The following is a 21,553-nucleotide window of genomic DNA, read 5'->3' as shown; positions in this document are numbered from 1 at the left end:
TTATTATAAAAAGAGGTCATACGACGTTTCATACACAATATCACTGGCAACAAATATCGACAAACTTGATCAATCCATGGCCAGATTCAACCCCATTCGCTTAGTTCTTCTCCTCTCTATCCTTGCAACTCTCTTCGCGCTTCATCAAGGTACACCTATACACTAAAATTCTCTTGATAGTTGGATGTTTGAAGTTCAACTCTCTGAATTTCAATTTTTTAAAATTAAAAGTAAATTGGTTGTTTGGGAGAATTCTTCCTAAACTTGTAAGAACTTCAAATATATATACCTTGTTCATTAGGTTTTTATGACCCACTAGATTAATTGGTGCAGATCAATGGTCCATTATTCTAATTTCTCCAATTAATTATTATTTGAGGAATAAAAGATACTTAGCAGAGATTATAGTTGAGTTTATGCAGGGTCGGGGTGTGCCACCGTAAGGACTACTCCCATCCCAAAATGGGTGTGGAAACCCTGCAAAAATAAATAAATAAATAATAAAAAACCACTACTTCCAAATAGAACAGACCCTTATTCACTATAGATCATGGTTTTAAATCTTGTCCAAGATCTAAATGCCTTGATATCATGCATCAACGAGATGGATAGACAAGGCATCTCACATGTGCAAAATCTCACGAGACAAACGAGATGAGTCGGATGATATTTTGAAAATCTTAGTGATTTTGTAAAACTTGTTCAAGTCAATTGGAATTTTGTATATTTTAATTAAAATGATTAATTTTTTTAAATTTTAAATATTTATTGTCTAATATAAAATTTGATTTTATGATTAAACATCCTCTAATCCACCTCATTTTCTAAAAAAATATATAATTACTTTCATATAAATATATTATGAATAAATAAGTATAAACTCAGTTAAATATTTATCTAGTCCTAGATGAGTTGACTCGTCTGAGACAACTCAGTCTCATCCATGTACGAGACTCTATATCAAGCCTAGTTTGAAAACATGCTATAGGCATCGAATATTAAGGCAATATAGGATACAAGTCATAATAAATTAATGAAATAGTTGTTTTCTTGTTCTTGGTTTCCCTAACTAACGAAAATCATCAAAATTTCTTGTTGACCACAAATTGGTGTAAAATTTGCACACCATCCACATTTTCTTATGATACAACCACACCTACACACATATAAAAAAGTTATTATATAGTTAGGAATGTGGAGTTGGAGCCATTTGTAAACATGCATGATATACATATAGTTTCAAAGTCGATAAACTATCATTCTTTTTAAGTAACACAATTAATTACATCTTAATTTACTTTGAATAGGGAGAGATGTTCTGAACACGGAAGCGAATCTTGCGAAATCAAGCAAAATTGATGTCTCAGGTGAAAAGCTGCATATAGATCCATGCTACCGCGGAGATTGTGATGATGATTGTTGGTGTTGTTTTACCTTGAGTGGTAATCCCTGTTGGCTTGACAAAGCAGTTTGCGATAGCGTGTGTCCTCATCATTCTTCTTCTTTAACTCCATAAGCAGGAAATTACTATGGTGGGTGGTGTCTCGATTTATCTCTATCACAACTTAAACGTTTCTCTCTATGTAATGTGGTACTGTTCAAAAATTCAATAAGGTCTATTCTACTTAAGGTGGTACTCTAAATTATAATAAAGTTCCTGGATCTATCTTTATTGCAAGTGATGATAAATTTTGTTCTACGTAATGTAGCACTCTAATCTAAATTATAATTAAGAGCTCCTCCAATTATAATAGAGTGCCTTGATCTATCTCTATCGCAACTTATAATCTCCGTTCTACGTAATGTGGTACTGATCTAAAATTTAATAAAGTGATTATATGTAATTTGGTACTCTTAATTATAATAAAGTGCACGTCAAGTTTGCCCTTATACATTACAATGTTTTGAGAATTAATTTAATTCTTTTGTTTGATTTGAGGCTCAATCAATGAACAATATTTGAGCCATTGCATTGTGGCTCAAATATTATACAATGTAACATTCTTTGGGGGGGCCATCGATCCCATTTTGTAGGGAGGATATTACAAAAATTCCCAACAAATTTTGAATGGCCGAAGAAAATCTATGACAAAGAACGCTAAATGTTAAGTATGCATACATTTAAATAGAAATAGTGCTTAATATGGTCATGTTAAGGAGGAACAAAGAATATACTAGGATTCAAGGGTCATATGGCATGCCCAAAAAAGTTTCTTGAAAGTTCTAAATTTTTATTTGCTCAACCACAAATTCTTAAAGCATGCATATATAATAAATTATATATGAAAATATAAAAAGGAAACAATTTCATTTTTCATTTAGGGCTTATCAATTATGTTGGGGATTCGAGTTTGGTACGTATATATTATATATTTTCACTAGAGCAGGCATTTTGATATTCCAAAGTTCAATTGTTTTTGTGATATTTGGGAGACATTCTCGAAAGTGCTGCTACCACTGTCTCTGGTTAGGCTTTGAATTTGGTGCTTAACAAACCATCATAGTTGAGTCTATGTGCATCTGCTCAGCCCATGTGATGTAAAAAATAAGAAATAAAAGAAAAATAATGGACTGCCTTAGCTGGACATTGTGTTCAACACTGTGCTGATGTGGTAGTGTACAGAGAACCGTTGATTTTTTTAACTTGTATCTCAAGGAAAGAAATTAATGATTATTTGTACACTTCCATGTCAGCGTAGTGTTGAAAATAGTGTCCTACGAAGGCTTTGTATCACAACTCTAAAATAAAATAAAATGAATTTATAGGTACAATATTTAAATACAATAATGCGTGGCGGCCGAGAACGTTGCCTAGCCCCTCGTCCCTCACACAGGAAGAATTGATAAAACTTAAGGGTTCATTATTTATCTTGTTAAGGTCAACCACCTCCTCAAGGTAGAAGTGCTTAATGTTGATACTCTAGGGGAAAAAAAAGAGAGGGAATTTTAATAATGCCACCTGTGAAATTGGTGATATTAGTATGACACCCTATAAAATAACCGCTTGATCGAAAGACAACTATCCTTTTTATTGAAGATTTAATAGCCAAAATTCTGATTTTATTCAAATTTTAATATTGAAATTGAGGTTTTTGAAGGTTATTTTTAATTAAATCAAATTTTCAGTTTTAATCATCAAAAAATGAGGATGTTGACTTTCGGTTAAAGGATAATCGAATCTCATATTTTTTGCAGAGGGGGTAAACCTACTATCCTCGATATCATATGGGGTGTCACTAAAATTCCCAAGAAAAGAATATCATATATGACCCTAATGCAATAATGTATAAACTATTAATACCCATAAAAAATAAAAATAAAAGTATAAAATGCTTGAGCAATGTTCATTGTACGGTTCATGGATCAAGGGTTGTTTGATGTATTAGGTTTTTCGCACCATGACATCCATCAAATATATATGGGATGTTGAGAATTGAATCAAACAGTCTATTAGCATCGTCCACCGACTGGACAGTTGTGAATAAAGAGTTGGAGGGATCACATATAAGGATAGTGGTACTATCTGAGTACCCTGACCTCTATGTACCCACACACCATTTTTTCTATTTGTTCTTTTTTTAAGTCTTAATTGGTTGTATGGGAAACCTAATATTGTGATTTCATATTACTTTTATTTTCTTATTGAACACCATATATAGTTAGTTAAAGCTACATATTAAACTGCCTTGCAACCGACGAGGTATCCGAATCATTTTGCATTGTTGTTTGTGTAATGAACTTCTAGGATGGAAAACTGCAAAATTTGAACCAGAAAATTTCCTTGGAAAAACAAACTGGTCAGTCGAGTTTAGTATCTACTTCAACAAACACTATGACCCCAGGTAGGGAAGAACTCTGAAACCACATCTGAAAGGGTAGAAACTAACTCACAGCTGCCTTCCTCATTTAAGAAAGAAAACCAATCCAATAAGTTGATGTATACTTTCATGATTCCCTTACCACCCAACTTTCATATAATGTAAAAAGTGCCATTATTCAAGGTTGTTTTGTCGTGTTTTCATCATCATGATCATAATATTATTGAGGTTTTGGTAATGGGTATTTTGATATCCAAATGGGTTTAAAATCAAAACCATCTACATATATTTCTATTTATTTTGGATTTTGCAGAAATTTGTGGTTGAGGTTGTCATGTACTATGTTCTCAGTTACCCCTTAACATGGCCATCTTAAGCACTATTTTCTATTTAAACTCATGCATACTTTGATTTAATCATTTAATGTTCTTTGTGATAGTCAGTCCTTTAAGTTTGGCCTTCAAAATTTATTTTGAAATTGTAGTAATACCCTCTGAGAAATTGGCATTACTAGGTTTACCCCTTACAAAAGGCAATGCATATGAATTAATTTGATTTAGTTTTTGAAAGGTATTTTGAATAAAATTAAAAACATTAAATGATTAAATCAAAGTATGCATGAGTTTAAATAGAAAATAGTGCTTAAGATGGCCATGTTAAGGAGCAACAGAGAACATAGTGCATGACAATCTCAAGCACAAATTCTTGCAAAATCCAGAATAAATTACAACTGAAAATAATAAAAGGAAACAATCTCATTTTTCAAAATGCAGAAGCCCGGATGGATGATTACCTACAAATACTTTGGGGATTATGGTATAGTTAATTTGATCTAAAAGTGGTTCCATTTCAGGTTAACTTTGGTTGGAAGGTGCAGAAAGATCTGATCATATGTTGCTTGGGGATCAGGACCTCAAAATTCTTCAACTTGATTACCTTAAAAACTCGTAAGTATGGAGTCAACTTATAAGTAAGCAAAATTTAACCAAACTGTTTAGTGGGGAATTTTCGTTTTACGGGGTTATCGATTATGTTGGGGATTCGGGATTGGTATATATGTTTCATTAGAGCAGGCATTTTGGTCTTTCGAAGTTCAATTGTTGTTTATGATGATGTTGAAATTTGCTTAAGATATAATGTTTTCAATTTATTTGGGAGACATTCTCGAAATGGTTGCAACCACTGTCTATGGTTAGGTTTTGTATCTGGAGCTTAAGATACCTTTGTAGTCAAGTCCATTGGTTTTGCATCTGTTCAGCTCATGTGATTTAAAAAATAAATAAATTGAATCTATAAGAACAATATTTAAATACAAGATTAATGAGTGGCCGAGTACAATGTGTAGTCCCTCGCATAAGAAAATTGATTAAAAAAAAAAAAACAAGGGTTCATTATTTATCTTGTTAAGGTCAACATACAACCTACTCAAGGTAGAAGTACCTAATGTTGATTCCATAGGAAGAAAAAATTAATGGGATTTTCGTAAGCCCCCTGTGAAATTGGTCATATTAGGTTTAGCCGTATAAAATGCAAGATTAGGTTTACATCCCTTGATCAAAAGTCAACATTTGGTTATTTATTATTAGTTTTTTTTTTTGGTATGAATTAAGAGTGGAATTTTGATTTGAAAAAAAAACTTGGGTGGTTGAATTTCAGTCCAAGGATGAGTCGAATATTGCATTTTCAAAGGGGTAAACCTAATATCGCCAATTTCATATGAGGGTATTAATAAAATTCCCAAGAAAAAAAAACATACCATGTGTCCTTATAATAGATTCAATGCAAGTCTTATACAAACAGGAATTTATAAACTACTTGAAAAATTATGGGATGTTCAGATTGGAAGTGGAGAAATAGAAATATTGTTAACAGGGAGGGTCAAAGTTTATATTTTTGAGAATAGGATCATGATCAACATTGTGATTATGATGCACATCAATCGATTAGGCAGTCCACCAACTGCACGGTTATGATTAAAGAGTTGGAGAGACAACATATAAGGATAGTGGTACTACCTGAGTACCATGACCTCTATGTGCCCGCACACCATTTTTTCTATTTGTTTCTTGTTCTAAGTCTTTATTGGTTGTATGGGAAACGTAATGTTATGATTTCGAGAAGGGAAGGTGAATAGAAAACTAAGCTTACTTAATTATGATAATAATATGGTCATTTGGCCTTAGAGTGATTCTATGGAAAAACTACAAAAATAGAACCTCCTTACAACCAACTAGCTAACCAAGCTTAAACTATTGACCCTACCAAAGTAGTTCTCTTGATGGAAGATCAGTTAAAGCTACAAACTTTAAACTCGTTGGATGGATTTATTCAAATCAGTATGTATTATTGACTCTATTATGAACTTCTATATAACGAAATCTTGATAAATTTTCAAAGTTATGACCATAAACTTCCTAGTAATACTTAGTTAAACAAGTTTAATTACCGATAATACAGAGGCCTTTAGGCCTTAATATGACTTAAAAGTAGAGCTTCCTAAGAAATAAGATTCTCACAACTGAAAAAAGAATTTGTTGCAACCAAAAAGTCAGTAGAGCTTAATATCGATGATAAGTCACTCAAACACAGACCCCAGGTAGGGAAGAACTGTGAACTACAACTGAAAGTGTAGAAACTAACTCATAACTGCTTTTCTCATTTAAGAAAGAAAACCAACCCCACATATATGTCAGGCAACAAAGCCCACACTTATATTAATGAGAGGATAGAAGAGACAAAAGCAACATAAGGGACCATAACCATTTATCCTTCAACTCACCATGTTCTAACAAGCCACAACTGTTGTATGAATTTATAATTTTGATAAATTAAATAAATAAATAATAGAAGATAGTATGAACTGTTGAGAAGGAAAATTGAATCGTGGATGGACACGTGGTTTCAGTGGGGTTCCTCATAATCCAGAACTACTACATCTTCGACGACATCATATTTTCCGTAAAATCTATAATTCCTTCGGAAACATGGGATACAGATCCTAATAAATTCGGCACTGGCCGATTCCTACACAAGTACCATATGATACCCATTACACTATTGTATCATTAAAATTCTCTTTTATCACTCACATGTAAAAGCACATGGTTCAGATAATGACTTATACTTGCACATGCTTGCATGCATGCATACATACCTTTTGCACTTTGTTTCTCTTACTGATAACGTGCTGGAGAAGATGGGCAATGAATATTGGATACATACCATTACTCCCTACACATTAACTCCCTAATTACTGCTCTACCCCACGCCATTGTATGATAGAAAAGCATGTTGTAATTTACCTCAATTTTGAAACAAATTTAGTTTCAATATAATTTCACTTCCTTCACGTCTCGTACTATCAAAGATAATAAATATATTATATTATGTATATACCATATTTACATATTAACTTCAAATATGATAGAGGTTACTTTGGAGTATTACACCATTCGCAATTTGTTGGGGGGTGTGGCGGGAGAGAAATGGCCGTATCTTTTAGGGGAATAAAAAAGATGGCACAGAAACAATTATCTCCATTTTGGGCCTTTTGTTTTGTTGGTCCAAAATTTTTAGAGAATTTAGGGGGATATTCTTCGAGGATTTTATTTATAACTGGGATGGGATGCTTTGTATTTCTGGTGAGTAGCGTCTGTTTGTAAGGTCTTGCTAGGTTGGTCACCTCGACTGGCCTAGTATTATTTTCTTTTCTTATGAATATATTGCTACTTATCAAAAAAAAAACTTAAATATGATAGAAGAAGAAAATGCAATAAGAATGATAATATAATCAAAATTTGATAGCCAAAGTGGTGATATTTCTAGGGTCAAAACATTATCTGATGTACGGTAAACAGAACAGCCAAAGCATGGCAACATATAGGGTACAACAGCCCATGTTATAAGGTTAGTTGAAGATTTTTATAGCTATCTATTTTGGTAACTTTAAATATGAGTTTAAGGCTCTACTAGTTCTTCATTCTTGTGCATGTTTTAGAGTCTCTAGATGAGAGAAAGAGAGAGGAAGAAGAAGAATGGTGGTTCAGTTGTGAGAGGGAGGGTGTGTCTTGGGTGGAGCATAATCTAAGTTAAACACAGGATGTTCATCATGTTTCTTGTGAGATAAATGCCAAGAAACCGAAATATCTCTTTTCTTTTCTTCAACTTCATTCTGGAGAGCATGAGAATTAATAGGCTTTTGAGTACTTGCACTTGGACCACCCTGACTTCCATTGATCTCGCTTTCCTTTTTTTCTGCTTGTTTTGTTCTTGTTGGGAGTTCATTTGACACTAAGGAAGCCTTCACCTTTGATGGAACATTACCCTTTGCGATTATCGCCTTCTCTACATCCTGCACCAGATTCCAGAAGATTAAATTGGTTCTGTTTATATATATATATATATATATCAAATGTTTTTTTTTTTTGAAATTATGTTAAAAATAGGGTGAATTACCATTTTGTGAGCTGAAAATGAGTTATTTACTAATCCGGCTTACTGTTCATTTTAATTACCAAAACGTGAATGATCACATTTTAGTTAAAAAAACATTTCAGAAGGGCAACGAATTCAGTAGTTTTAAAGTGACAATTTCACAGGTTTAAAGTGACTATTTCCAGTTAATTACTTTAAACCTCGGAATTCGTTTTGTTCATGTTTTGGTAATTAAAATGAACAGTGAACCAGAATCATAAATTCATCATAAGTTGATCACTTTTTCGTAAATATCCCTTACAAATATTAAGTAATTTAACATTTTCCACCAACCTTTCTACGAAGGTGACCTTGTCTACTTGACACCTTACCCATGACGCGCAGATGGCGACTGTTGCAGGCATGCATAGAAAGACATATAAGGAGAAGAAGAAGAAGGGAAGACACAGTTGACATTGTTAGAGAGAGAGAAGAGAGGGATCTTAAGGATACTAGAGGTAAAGATATATGGAACTAGCGAGGTTTGTATGTGTGTAGGTTATATAGGGGTAGTACTAGTAGTATTTCTACTAGAAGAAATAAAGAGCATTAAATGCTGGTTTTGTATGAGAAGCAAGAGGTTCTCCAAGAGAACATGCAGATGTGTGGGTAATGAGGTATGTAAGAAAGAAAACGTAGATATGGGTACCCTTAAAGCTCTCTCTTGTCTCCTCTCTCTCTTTTCTCTCTCCAACTTTTTCAATCAAATTGGCACCCAAAACATAGACACGCCACAATGTAAAGAGAATAACAACGGAGACACTGTTAGTGAATATAAGAAGGAAGAAATTAAGATATGCCAAGAGAGAGGTTTAACATAGAAAAACAATGAAGGGGGACCCATTTGTTTCTATCGAGGATCCGAACTTTCTTGTCTTTGTGTTAGATAATTACTACTGCATGGCTTGTAGTTCCTTGTTTGTTGCTCTTGCCACCGCCTTAGTTTTTTTAAGAACATTCTTTAGTATAGATTATTGTAATTTGGTAGAATCGTAGAAATCTAGAAAATTGGAAACACTCATGGATGATGTAAAGATCTAGTTGCCCTTGTAATTGAGGTAAATGACTCACAAGTCCTTTGCCCTTGGAAGGAACTCAAAAATATGGACTTACATCTAAATAAGACATTTGATAAAGAAAATTACCACAGAATTTTATTGTTAGTTTTTTCAAATGAAGCAAGATGTAAAATTATTACAACTTAATTTAAATATCTCAAATCAACTAAAACTTCCCCTCAATTACAAGTAACAAAACAAAGAAAGGCCTTCAAGATCACCAAATAAAGCCTTCCTTACAGAAGAGGTAACTGGGATGAATTGCTAAAAGACGACGAAGTTTGTATTGATGCACTTTCTTTGCTAATGCACCCACAATCAAATTTCTTTCTCTAACAACAAGATTTGTAGTCCATCAAGCAGTGTGTATAACCGGATGCCTTAAACTATGTGATAGAATTCAAGGCACTATAGAGAAATCAATCTAAGGACAATAAACAAATAAAAGTAAGGCAAGATGTAATCATATACACAAAACACAGAGATTTTTACGCGGTTCCTAGGTAAGTCCACGGATCACACATATTCCACTATGAAGAGAAAATTCAAAGTTGCATATTACACCCTTTCACCGAAATTATATATATATATATATATATAACCACCCCCCCCCCCTATATATATATATATATAACCACCCCCCCCCCCTCCCCCCTCCAAACAACAAAAAAAAAAAAAAACCTAACTAGGTTTGACATAATATTAGTGAAACTAGAAACATACCATTGGAAAATTTCTTCCAGGTGCTCCACCCTTGGACCCCCCCCCCCCCCAGCAAGCTTAGCATCGAGCTTGATCATCATTTCCACTGTGTTAAATGATGAATAATACTCCTTCTTAAATAGTACCATCAGACTCCACGTACCATAATAGGTACTTTAATCAGGGTTTAGCTTAATTTGATTCTTCATCGGGCAAAAAGGTTATGAAAGAATCCAATTCACTTAGCTTTCAAGGGTGATGGGATGGGCCTCCCATTGGTAAGATTATTGTAACAATGGGGGTATGCCTCCTTACAACTTGTCTTTGGAAGCATTACAATGATTGAAAAGAGTGATATCACCTCCAAAAATAGCTTACATCCATGGGGCATCACAACAAAGCTTTCTTCTTCACTAAGTCGAGAAAAACCAATGTACAATGGTGTTCCCAATTGTTTCTAGAATTCTTACTTTAGGAAAGCAGTTTAAAAATGCTTTATATGAGGCATCCTTTTTTTTTATATAATTTTTTGCTTCTATTTATTATATTTGGAGGTAATGTAATAGCATCAATTGAAAATGAATATATATATTCATTTTCAATTGATGATTACAAAATCCTAATGGGTCTAAATAGAGAACATAAGAATCACAAGCCTATCTAATCATATGGTCTATGTAAGTACACCTTATTACAATGGATCATATTAATGCTCTAATAAAATGTGGCTATAAATTAGTAATTGGTTAATAGTTAGTAATTTTAGCTAGAGTTGTTAAGTCAGTCCATTTTGTTTTTCATGGAGAGGAATTTGTTGAGGACACTAGCGAAAGTCAAAGATTATGAAAAGTAACAATATAAGGATGAAAATGGCATATATGTAGTGTCAAGTGATATATATCGTGATGGCATGTGACCTAACTAAAGATATAGATATGAAGAATTTAAGAAAAGTAGCTGATTTATGTTATTGACTCGATTAATATTTGATACAAATACATGATTATCCTTGTCCCGAAAGCCTTAACTATCCCAAACATTTGGGGTTAGCCAAAGAATCATGTTCCTCCATTCTCTTTCATCAATATCTAGGACTTTTTATTGAATATTTAGTGTTCACCTTTCAAAAAATAAAATAAAATATAACAATAATGTTTTTTTACCCATGGTATTAGAGTCTCTTAGAGCACTCAACTAATCCTTGAGACATGTATAGTCCTCTCCTCTCACACGCACAAGATAACAGGTAATTTCTAAGATAAATAATAACATTCATACCTATTTTTATTATCTCCATCCATATTATATCGAATATTTGAGATTTTCTTTTAGAACTTTCAGTTTGAATATACCTTTTAATTAAAAAAAAATTTGGGCTTCATTGGCCATATATATCCAAACCATCAACCTTAGTAATAAGGCCTTTTCCTATGTTTAATTGGAGAATGTAGATTGTAGGATTCAAGCTTCACTTCTTTTTCATTTATGCACGTGCAGGAAAGGATATTTTTGTGAGTAATTTAGGCATACCCCTCGGGATTGTAATGAATATCTAAGATACCCTTGCATTTCTAAATGATAATTTATTCCTTGATTATGGTCTTCTAGGAAAAACTAACAGAAAACAATGGAAATACTCAACTCTTCAACCTGGCTCTTTCCAAATAACCATTGCTACCCAACCCTCAAAAAATAATTTATATACATATAGGATGGGGTTCCGTAGACACATAAAGTTACAATATTTTTGCTTCATATGGTTAAAAAGGTTCGGAATGGGCTGATTTTTTGTAAATATGATCTCTGTGGTGAGGGGATCATCCTTGCAAAAAATCATTCCATTCCAAAACTTCTAACCCCATCAAAATTGATTTACAAAAATTGGACGGTCTAAAATTTTTCAACTTGTAAACATGGGGCTAGAAGTTTCATAATGGGCTGGTTTTTGGCAAGGATGATCTTCTCACCATAAATATCATTCTCACAAAAAATCAGCCCATTCCAAACATTTTTGCCCATATAAGACAAAACACATTGTAGCTTTATGTGTATACGGATCCTAATCTATATATATATATATATATATATAATTAATCATCACTAAAGTCTAAACCTTTGCTTTTGATGATAATTAAGTTCATTACTAGCTTGATCTCTGTTTGATTATCTCTACTGTTTTGTACTTCTTTAAATTTTCTACATTATTTTCGAATAAGTGAAGGGTTTAAAAGAACAAAGATTCTCAAAAAAATTGAAATTTTACCCTTAAAAGATTGAGAGGTTGAAGACAGTTCTTGGAATGGGGCAACAAGTTGAAAGAAGATGGTATTTTAATCATTTTATTAATGTCTCATAAAACAAGAATGTCAAGGGGGTGGATGTATCATCGTGAGTTTGAAAACAAAGGGTACGTTAAATATTTAAGAAAATTCTAATTATACTAATATGGGGCCCATAGAGTTTTGTGGGAGTGGGGACACAAACGTGAGTAGGGAAGGCAGGGATGCATGGCCAATCTCCCTCCTTTGCAGGTTTGGACCTTAGCCAAGGAACATGAGGTTTGGCCTTTACCGTCCGTGGCGGAATGAGTGCCACGTGGTTCAAAGCCCATGTGCAACAGACAAAGATGTAGTTGGGACGTGGAAATGGGCCGCCCAAGCCCATGACATTGTGTGGTCCCCATCCATAGATTTTTTGGGTTTTTGTTATTGTGTCGGCTTGGAGCGACCGCACGACAAGACTCGGTCCCGAGACAGATCGGGATTCGGATCATGGATTGACTAAAAGGGTCGACTCGTGTCTTGGAAAAGTCAAATAGTTCTCGTTTGAATCAGCGCCGTGGTCTCTACGGCTGTGGTACTTGGCTCATCAACCAACTGAGTTAAAAGGGCTCTGTTTAACTTGAGTCATTGAGTCAAATCGACTTTGAAAATCATTCTTTCAACTGTCGTTGTCAGGAATTAGGATGGCAAGGCGATATGTTGTAGTCTGTCTGGTTGTTGTAGGTTTAATTTTGATTTCGGTTGAAGAAGAGGTCTACATTAAAGAAACAAGGCCATTATTTGATTTAATGGATCGGGATAACTCGGAACCCACGCAGTAAAGATTGGATAAGATCCAAAACCAATCCAATGCTTATTGGACCACTGGATCTTTTTTGGTTGGATCCTAATCCATTGTTAATGTTTGGATCCAATTCTAGATTGAATCAAATCCAAACTGAAATTTTATCAAATGTACCGGCAGACCTATCTGTTGCAATTTTATTACAAAAACTCCCTTATTTTATCAAGTTTGATACTAATAAACCTTACTTCATGAATTAGATTATCATGACTAACTTAATAAGAATTAAAACCTTACTAAGGTTTGTTGGCCCACATGGATTATCAAATTAGCAATCCAACAACACAAACTTTTAGATTTCATGGAAAAAATCAGATTCAACAGAAAATATTCAAAAATTCAAAAGCAAAAACACTTATTCAATAGTGGGTCATTTGTAGTCCTACCTAGCCTGTTGACAATGTACTCCAGTTCTGATTCTCTTTTTATTGGAACCCATAAGAATTTGGTCTAAAATGGAACCAAACGCATAAAAATAATAATTGTGAGGTTTTATCCAATGGATACCTGCAAGTACCAGAATCGATTTATTTTGTCCTTTTATATATTATACATGATTTAAGCTTTTCTTATATTTAAACATTTATGTGTATTATATAGATTTCTTCAATTTTTCATACAAACTATGCAGTGGAGCTTAAAATGTATCATCTTTTTTAAAAGATTATTACTTGTAGAGAAGATGAATTTTAATATTTGAAAAAAAAAAAAAAAAAAACATTAACTCTTATCTTTAACGGAACAAATTATAATTAAATTGATACTTTGTACATAACATATATGTTGATATTTTTAAAAGAAAAAATAATTATAATGATTTAAATTATTTATTTTTTTTATTCGTTCTTAAGAATTGGATCTGATGGGTATTTGTATTTTTTGGTAGTTCCAATTCCAATTCTACTTATTTTAGAGCCGAGAATGAAACTAAAAAAATATAATTGTTATGGTTTTAAGTTCCTTAATAACCGAACCATTGATACAATCTGAAAAAAGCCCAAATTTTACGGCTTTGGGCTGTCAAATTTCATAAATTCTATGGATCAAGAGGTCGAATTGATGTCATTTTTTTGTTTTTTTTTTTTTGACAGGTCGGATGTGTCAAATTAATGAAGGATGAGAGAAATTCAACAGCTCAAAGCTGTCAAATCTGGGAACATCAAGAATTTCAACGGTCCTAGACCATCAAAATTCGGTTTATAAAATTCATGGGCCTTGGCCCGTCAATTTTTTCTGTAAAATTTTCCAATTTTCACGTAGTGTGACACCCCTAGTTTTTGTTTTTTTTTTTATCACTCTTAATTCCTTTGTTGGCTGTGATTTTAAGTTGTAGAAGTCTTAATAGGAGAGAAAGAACAAGGAGACTCTTTTTTAAGGAAAAAAAAAAGTGTGAAGGTGGAGTAGAAGTGCTTCAACACCAAATTTTGGATACTGATAAATGTCCCCACTTTTATATTTAATTTTGAATAATGCTAAAATGACCTCAAAGATTAACTTCATTTCGCACTTTGTTGAAATGGAGGTGTGTACGAACCATAAATGCTTTTCACCAAGGCACGAGTGAAAAGCGTCTATGGTTCTATGCACACCTCCACATCAGAAAAGTGTGTAATGAGATCAACCTTGAGATCACTCTAACATGACTCATTTATTTTCGCTGAATGAGCAAATATTGTATCTAGAAACAAGCAGGGGAGAACCCTTAGGGTATGTTTGATTGCACATGGAAAATAGGGTGGAAAATCAATTTTCATGGAAAATGACATTTTTCAAGTGTTTGATTGCACATGGAAATGGAAATTCATTTTCCACCCCATTCAAAAAGTCCACTAAATCATGGATTTCACTTTCCCACCCATATGGGTGAGAAAATGAAATCCACCCATATTTTCCATCATCAATTCTTCCCTACCACCACCACCACCACCACCATTACACTAACCTTGCCGTCGTCGTCATCGTCGTCATCACCATCACCGTCGCCGTCGGCTCCGTCTCCGACCACCTTCTCTCTCTTTCTTCTTCTTTTTCTTCTTCTCCATCCCTCACCTCCTCCGCCACCACCACTACCACGTTCTCCCCCCATCTTCCTCACTTACCTCCGTCGTCGCCACCGTCGCCGTCGCCACATCCTCCCCCCTCCCTCTTCCTCGTCATCTTTTTATTCCTTTCCCTCTCTCATCTTCTTCCTCCTTCTCCTCTTCTTTTTTTTTTTTCTCATATATTTTTCCATGATTTTATCCAAGTGAAATCAAACAATGAAATTTGATTTTCCAACCCTACCTATTTTCCACAACTAATTTTTCATGGATTTCAAATTCCATGGAAAGTGACTTTCCATGCAATCAAACATACCCTTAGTGTACAATTCAAACTGAAGGCAGACTCATAAGGTCCTCAATGTAGTTCTTTTTAATAATGAGAGGCAAATTAGAAATCACGGAAAAGGTGGAGGAGATCGAAGAATGAAGGGTCATTTTAGTAATAAATAAATAAAAAGAAAATTCCAATCCCCTTCATTAATTTTCAAAATTATAAGAGTATTCTTTTTTAATTTTGTAATCTTCAAAAACCCTTTAATCAATATTTTAAATTATAAATAAATCTTTTTGATAAATTTGCCTTTCCATGTCCCACGTCCTAGTAGTTCTTAATATGTTAAAATAAAGAAAAAATTTATTTGTTGTTCCTTTATAAAATATTATAGGTAGACACGTATTTCACTCTTGGAACATTGATCAACATTGTTGCCCTCATTAGTGGCAGTTAATTTGATTGAAGAGCCCATTCGACCAACTACTTAGGAGTGTCAATGTGGGCCCCAACAGGCTTAAATTTGAATTAAATGACATGAATGGAGTGGGACCCGGCCCATTGACACTCCCAGTAACTAAGATCTTCTTAAATGGTCGAATTATTACTCTCTCCCACCCCAAATTCTTCTCTATGTAGACGGAAAATTAGAAGACTTTTGGAGGTATTAATTTGGACCTTTAATATCGAGTTTAAAGGTGGAGTGAATAGGAGCTGAAGTAATTGTTAGTTGGTAACAACTCCTAAAATAAACTTGAACATTTGATTGTTCACAAGAGCTAGAAATGGAATTGAAATTGGAATCATAATATGTAAAGACCTGGATTTGGATTTCATGAATAAAATATTTTACTGAGTATAAAATAATAATTTAGTAAGAAAATTCAGATTTTTTTTGGAATTGGATACTTAAATAAGAGAAGTGGATAAAATTTTAGATTTAAAATTTTTAAAGAGTTGAAGTGAAAATACTTATTTTATTTTATTTATATGAAATGAACAAACCCAATTTATTTATTTTCTTTTGTGGGGTTTCCTAGGTTAGTGGGCTAACCCCTTTAGCTTAAGTGATTGAATGAAAAGCCAATTTATTCAGTCGGAATGTAGCGATAGAAATTGATTCCTTGCCTTTTACAATTAATTTATTAAAATAAATATTTTTTAACTGAAATATTTTCAAATTGGAGAAATCATCCTAGATAGAAAAGATTAAATTCAAAATTAATTATTATCTTTCAGAGTTCTAAATTTGGAGGAAGAGAACAAATATTTTGGGATAGCCCTCATGGAAACTTGGCCTTATGGTACTCAAGATTGTCATAGAGTGGACCAAACTGCTCCCAATGACATGAAAATCTACAATGACTACAATAGCCTAGGCTTCGTCTTACCCTAGCTAATTATTGGAGTCATTACTTATTGCCAACCACCATCCCCCCCACTCAATTTGTGATATGATTGAAAGGAATATAAAACCTTTTGTAGACACCCCAATTTACCTTAACCAAGCCCAATAGCTCATCAAAATCTAGCGAGAAAGGATGCAAATCGAAAGACTTTAAATTCACCAATGGGATCCATTTCAAAAGAACTAAGATCTTTTTTATTTTTTTATTATTTAAGCTTGACTTTTCGTAACCAACGACTAAGCTTAAATTTACTTTGGTCGTTGGTTACGTAATGTCAGGGTAAAAATTGCTTTGGCCTTTACGTACCTAATGTCAAGGTATAAAATTTGCCTTAAACTTCACTCACTTAAGGTCCTACTCAAATTTACTCTGGCCTTCACTCAGATAAGGTCCAATCGATAGGCACTTAAGTTTGGAATGAGTGCTCTAGATTTGTTAAGGAAATTACTTCTTAAGCCATCTTTTAATTATTTTTTCCTTAAGAAAATTCAAGCATTTTTCAATTTTACCCATGCATTAACTCTACATCTTAATAGAAAATGTAGGGAAATTTTATATAACTTTATACTTGCCATTTTGTTCATAGAAAAAAAGTTAATGAACAAAAGTACTAATTAGGACACATTGTATTTTGCCATATTTGGTTTAATTTGAAAAAAAGATATCAAACAGTGCAAAGCCTTATCAACACCTGAAGGCGGCAAGATGAACCTTGTAGGAACCAAAAAAATCATACTCGTTGGGATTAGTAAAATTGCCAAATGTAGGCATTCGGACCCGATTTAACCCATTTCAACTTAAACAAACATACACTAGGTCCAACCCATACTCCAGTTGATTCGGTTAAAAGGGGTCCAATCTTTTAAAATTGTAGCGCAATTAGAGTCGATCGACCCCTTCACCTCCTCTCAACCTCAAGGAGGTATATTGGCCGACCCCTTCACTCTTCTAAATCCCATGGAGGTTCGACCTCCCTATTGGAGTTGACCCTTTCACTCTTTTGAACATCAATGAGATTCGGCTTCCTTATTGGAGCCAACCTTTTTTACTTATCCAAACCACGAAGAGGTTAGGCTTCCCTATTGGAATCGACCCCTTCAAACCGTCCAACCCCAAAGAGGTTCGCCTTATCTATTGGAGTCAATCCCTTTAACCACTTCACTATAAGATGGTTCTGCATCTTCAAAGAGTCAACCTCTGGGTATTTACATCTGAAAGTGTTTGACCTCTCTAGGAACCAACCTTTTGCTATTCTCATCCGAACGAGGTTTGGACTCCTCAAGGAGTTGACTCCTTACTATTTTTATCTAAAAGAGGTTCGACCTCCTCAAGGAATCGACCCATTGCTATATCATTTGACCCTTCTCTCAAACACTAAAGTGATTTTACCAAGTTCTGCCTAGCAGTAGCTATTACTGATACTTATCTTCTTCTCCTATTCCAAAACTCAGAATTTGGAACAGCTTAAAACAGTTCCAAATCTAAAAGCACTAAGAAAAAAAATAATAACACCTTAGACATTAATTTAAAATCCGATGTCTATAAGACTGATGCCCTAAGTCTGAGACTTTAGACATCGATTACAAACCGATAATTAAAGTGGTCAAAAATTGATATCTAAACTTTTTTAAAAAAATTAATTTTTAATTTTTTTTTGTTACACACCTATTACCCGCAGTCAAAATAGACACAAATAGAGAAGATTGAGGTTCTCTATCACATTCATTTATACACAAAAAGAGTTACAATTAATGATAATTTACAAAATTGCCAAGTACTTCACCATCAAAATTACAAAATGTCGCATAATACTACAAACAAATCGCAATTGTCCCTCATTTGGAGATCCACTACCACTAGGGCTGCCATTCCTAAGTACTTCACCATTGGTTAGCAATGGAATTGCATGTCCCTTACGCCCATAACCAGATCTACTCATTGGGAAACGTTTAGGCTTGGAAACCTTAAGAAAAGAAAATACGGCAACAATGTTAGAAGAAAACCTAAAACACCATGAAATTGTAGTAACTATGAAGCCAATGCCACTTATCAAGATCGGTAAGTATAACTAACAAGACCATTTAATAACAGATGTTTTCCACCATAAAATTAGCTTGCATGTTAAAAATCTCCATTATTACCAAAATCACATTAAAATATGAAACAAAACCTCAACAAACTAAAGATCTACTCAAATTTCATGAATAAAATGACAAGGTAGTTGCTACTTCATATCGAATCTGCAGCAACTTGTAGTGTGATATGGTCGCCCCATTCACCCACCCTGTTTTCATTTACATTTAAGGTAAGATAAAACCTAACATGATATTGGGCAAAAACATTAGAGATTAAAATGATAAAAGGAAAAAAGAAGAAGATAAATGAGTATAAAAATACTTGGACGTCTTCAAATAATCACCATAACCCATAGGAACATATCCCTCATAACTCTCTGAGTGAGACTTGAGCTGATTATATCAAACCATTGCATAAGAGAACAATAGAATGGTTAAACCATGACTTTCAACGTCCTTATAAAGGTAAGGTATCTATGAAACATCAAACGGCAAGTGAAATCCAACCTGATTAACAATAAGTTGCCTCACGAACTTCTGGTGCTTAGTTGTACAATAGAACTGACCCGTTTGCTATATCTGAGCTTGAGACCGACCATATAGCGTATAATAAACTACATAGGCAGAGTTGGAAATAGTAAAAAGAATAAAATAAAGTAATACTATAAAAATATATATTTATTGATAGACTCCAAAGTTATAGAACCTAAAAATGTAGACTTTAAACTAAGGCTTAAGGGGACCATTATAACAGTAATGTTTTGTTGGCATCGAAGTCAATACTTCACCCACCAAGGTCAAAATCCTGAGTTAACCTAGGCGTTTTATTGTTTTGACAACACTAGGTGATGTAATTACTTGATGAAAACAATTATCCTATAACAGTCACTGATGTGCTGTTGAAAGTGGTAAAAGCCTACAAATCATGAAATATAAATGAAAATTTATAGTTCAAATTAAAGAGGAATACAAAAATAGCTTAAAGACAAAAAAGATAAGGCACTAGGACCTACCATAAGCCTTTGTTGAAGAATCCTAAGGATCTGATCTTTAGAGTAAGCTTGAAAAGTTACAACCATAGGCTTGCCTACCACCATAATGAAGAGAGCCGAAGAACAAATCAGAATAATTGTGACAGTGCAAAGCAATATATCTATAAATTGAGAGAATGTACAATGCAAATGTGTTATCCTATTAAAGCTCATTAATTTCCATAAAAAAACACCAGCATCAACAGGCTTCCTGAATACCCAAAGGATGGGGGGTGAAACAAAGGCAAAAAAAATTCCATTTTCAATGATCAAAGCACAAATTGCAAGAAACAGATTATAGAATGCATTGTACCGAATTGTCAATAAATGCAATTTCATCCGAAATTGATCCAACTAGAGGATCAAAACATGATATTTTTAATTGGATTTAAAAAAAAAAAAAAATTCCAAATTACTTCATAAGCACAGAATAAACCATCAAAACATGATATTTTTAAAATTTTTTTTCCTTCTTTTTTGTTCTTCCAATCGTCTTCCTGATCTATGCCCCTAATTAAACATCTCACTTCAAATTAATAACTTTCTAATCAAAATCTTGGGTAACTTTTTTAGTGGTTCTTATTTCTCTGTAAACAAGTGAAATTATCAAAAATCTATGAAAATAACTTTCAAATAGAACATCAAATCATTTAGAAAAATGATTTTTAGCAATTAAGAACACGAAATAGAATTGAAAGAAAGAGATTTTAAAGAATCGAAACTAGAGACAAAGATGAAACTTACTGGATTTATTGGTGTCATTGAAAATCGAATTGGTAGAAGAAAAGGCCTGCAATTGCACTATGTAATGTTCTACTACCAATAGGTTTGCCTTCCAAAAAAGAACAAGAGCTGAAGAAATCTATAAACCCTTCTTCGTCTTCATCAAGCTCCAACGATAAAAGAAAATCTTGCACTTTAAAATCGAAGATGGGAAAATTCGGTTTAAAATCGAAGAATTGAAGGAATTGAAGATGAGAGATTAATTAATAGTTGAACATTTGGGGAAATCGAAGATTAGAGATGATTTACGATCCGAGAAAAGCTCAAAACCTCTGCAACGAAATCCCAAAAGAAGTTCCTTCTCGAAATCGAGATGAAGATCAAGCTTTGTTAGGGTTTGAGAGATTGAGAATATAGTTAGGGTTTTAGAAATCAAAACAGAGATGAGGATGAAGTTTCGTTACAGATCTGATTTACTAGCTAATTTGCAATCGAACATCTGGAGAAATCCAACAGAAGTCGATTTATAAATGAATATGAGTGCGTTCCGTCTGTTCGTGCTTGGTGGTGGAATGATTGACCTAAGAGGTTTATCTAGAGATTTAATGTATATGGCGAAATGACTTTCAACAGAGAAACGGTTTAAAATTGTTTAGAATCATGAATGGCTAAAATCTGTCTCATACTACTGTTCCTAATTTGTTGCTTTCTTGTAGTGGATTCACATGTAATGGAACCGACCTTGATTGGTTCGGTTCTAATTTTGCTCAAACCCGAACCGAGTTGCACCCCTAGTCTATTTCCCACTAGGAGAGGGGTCTAACT

The 21,553-nt window shown here is 33.7% G+C and overlaps 1 protein-coding gene and 1 long non-coding RNA gene across 3 annotated transcripts; both read right to left on the bottom strand.

Annotated features, from left to right (window-relative positions):
• Window positions 1–7,634: 7,634 nt before the first annotated feature.
• On the bottom strand, window positions 7,635–9,223 carry LOC147393450 (uncharacterized). The gene is made up of 2 exons (XM_086456736.1): window positions 8,586–9,223; window positions 7,635–8,169 (listed from the first exon to the last, which is right to left on the bottom strand). The coding sequence occupies exons 1-2, from the start codon at window positions 8,706–8,708 to the stop codon at window positions 7,861–7,863; spliced, it is 432 nt and encodes a 143-aa protein (XP_086312862.1). The 5' UTR covers window positions 8,709–9,223; the 3' UTR covers window positions 7,635–7,860.
• A 9,367-nt stretch (window positions 9,224–18,590) lies between these two features.
• LOC147393449 (uncharacterized) lies at window positions 18,591–21,448 on the bottom strand. Of its 2 annotated transcripts, XR_015182194.1 has the most exons (4): window positions 20,750–21,448; window positions 19,988–20,061; window positions 19,482–19,588; window positions 18,591–19,367 (listed from the first exon to the last, which is right to left on the bottom strand). It is a non-coding gene; the product is annotated as an uncharacterized LOC147393449 (long non-coding RNA). The 2 variants fall into 2 exon arrangements; XR_015182193.1 differs by lacking the exon at window positions 20,750–21,448 and having other exon boundaries at window positions 18,592–19,367; window positions 19,988–20,734.
• Between the last annotated feature and the right edge of the window lie 105 nt (window positions 21,449–21,553).

This window comes from Akebia trifoliata, chromosome 10, assembly GCF_017979445.1.
Source record: "Akebia trifoliata isolate Shusen 1 chromosome 10, ASM1797944v1, whole genome shotgun sequence".
Classification (NCBI taxonomy): domain Eukaryota; kingdom Viridiplantae; phylum Streptophyta; class Magnoliopsida; order Ranunculales; family Lardizabalaceae; genus Akebia; species Akebia trifoliata.
Note: the sequence above shows the minus strand (reverse complement) of the source record. Positions and strands in the feature narration are given on the sequence as shown.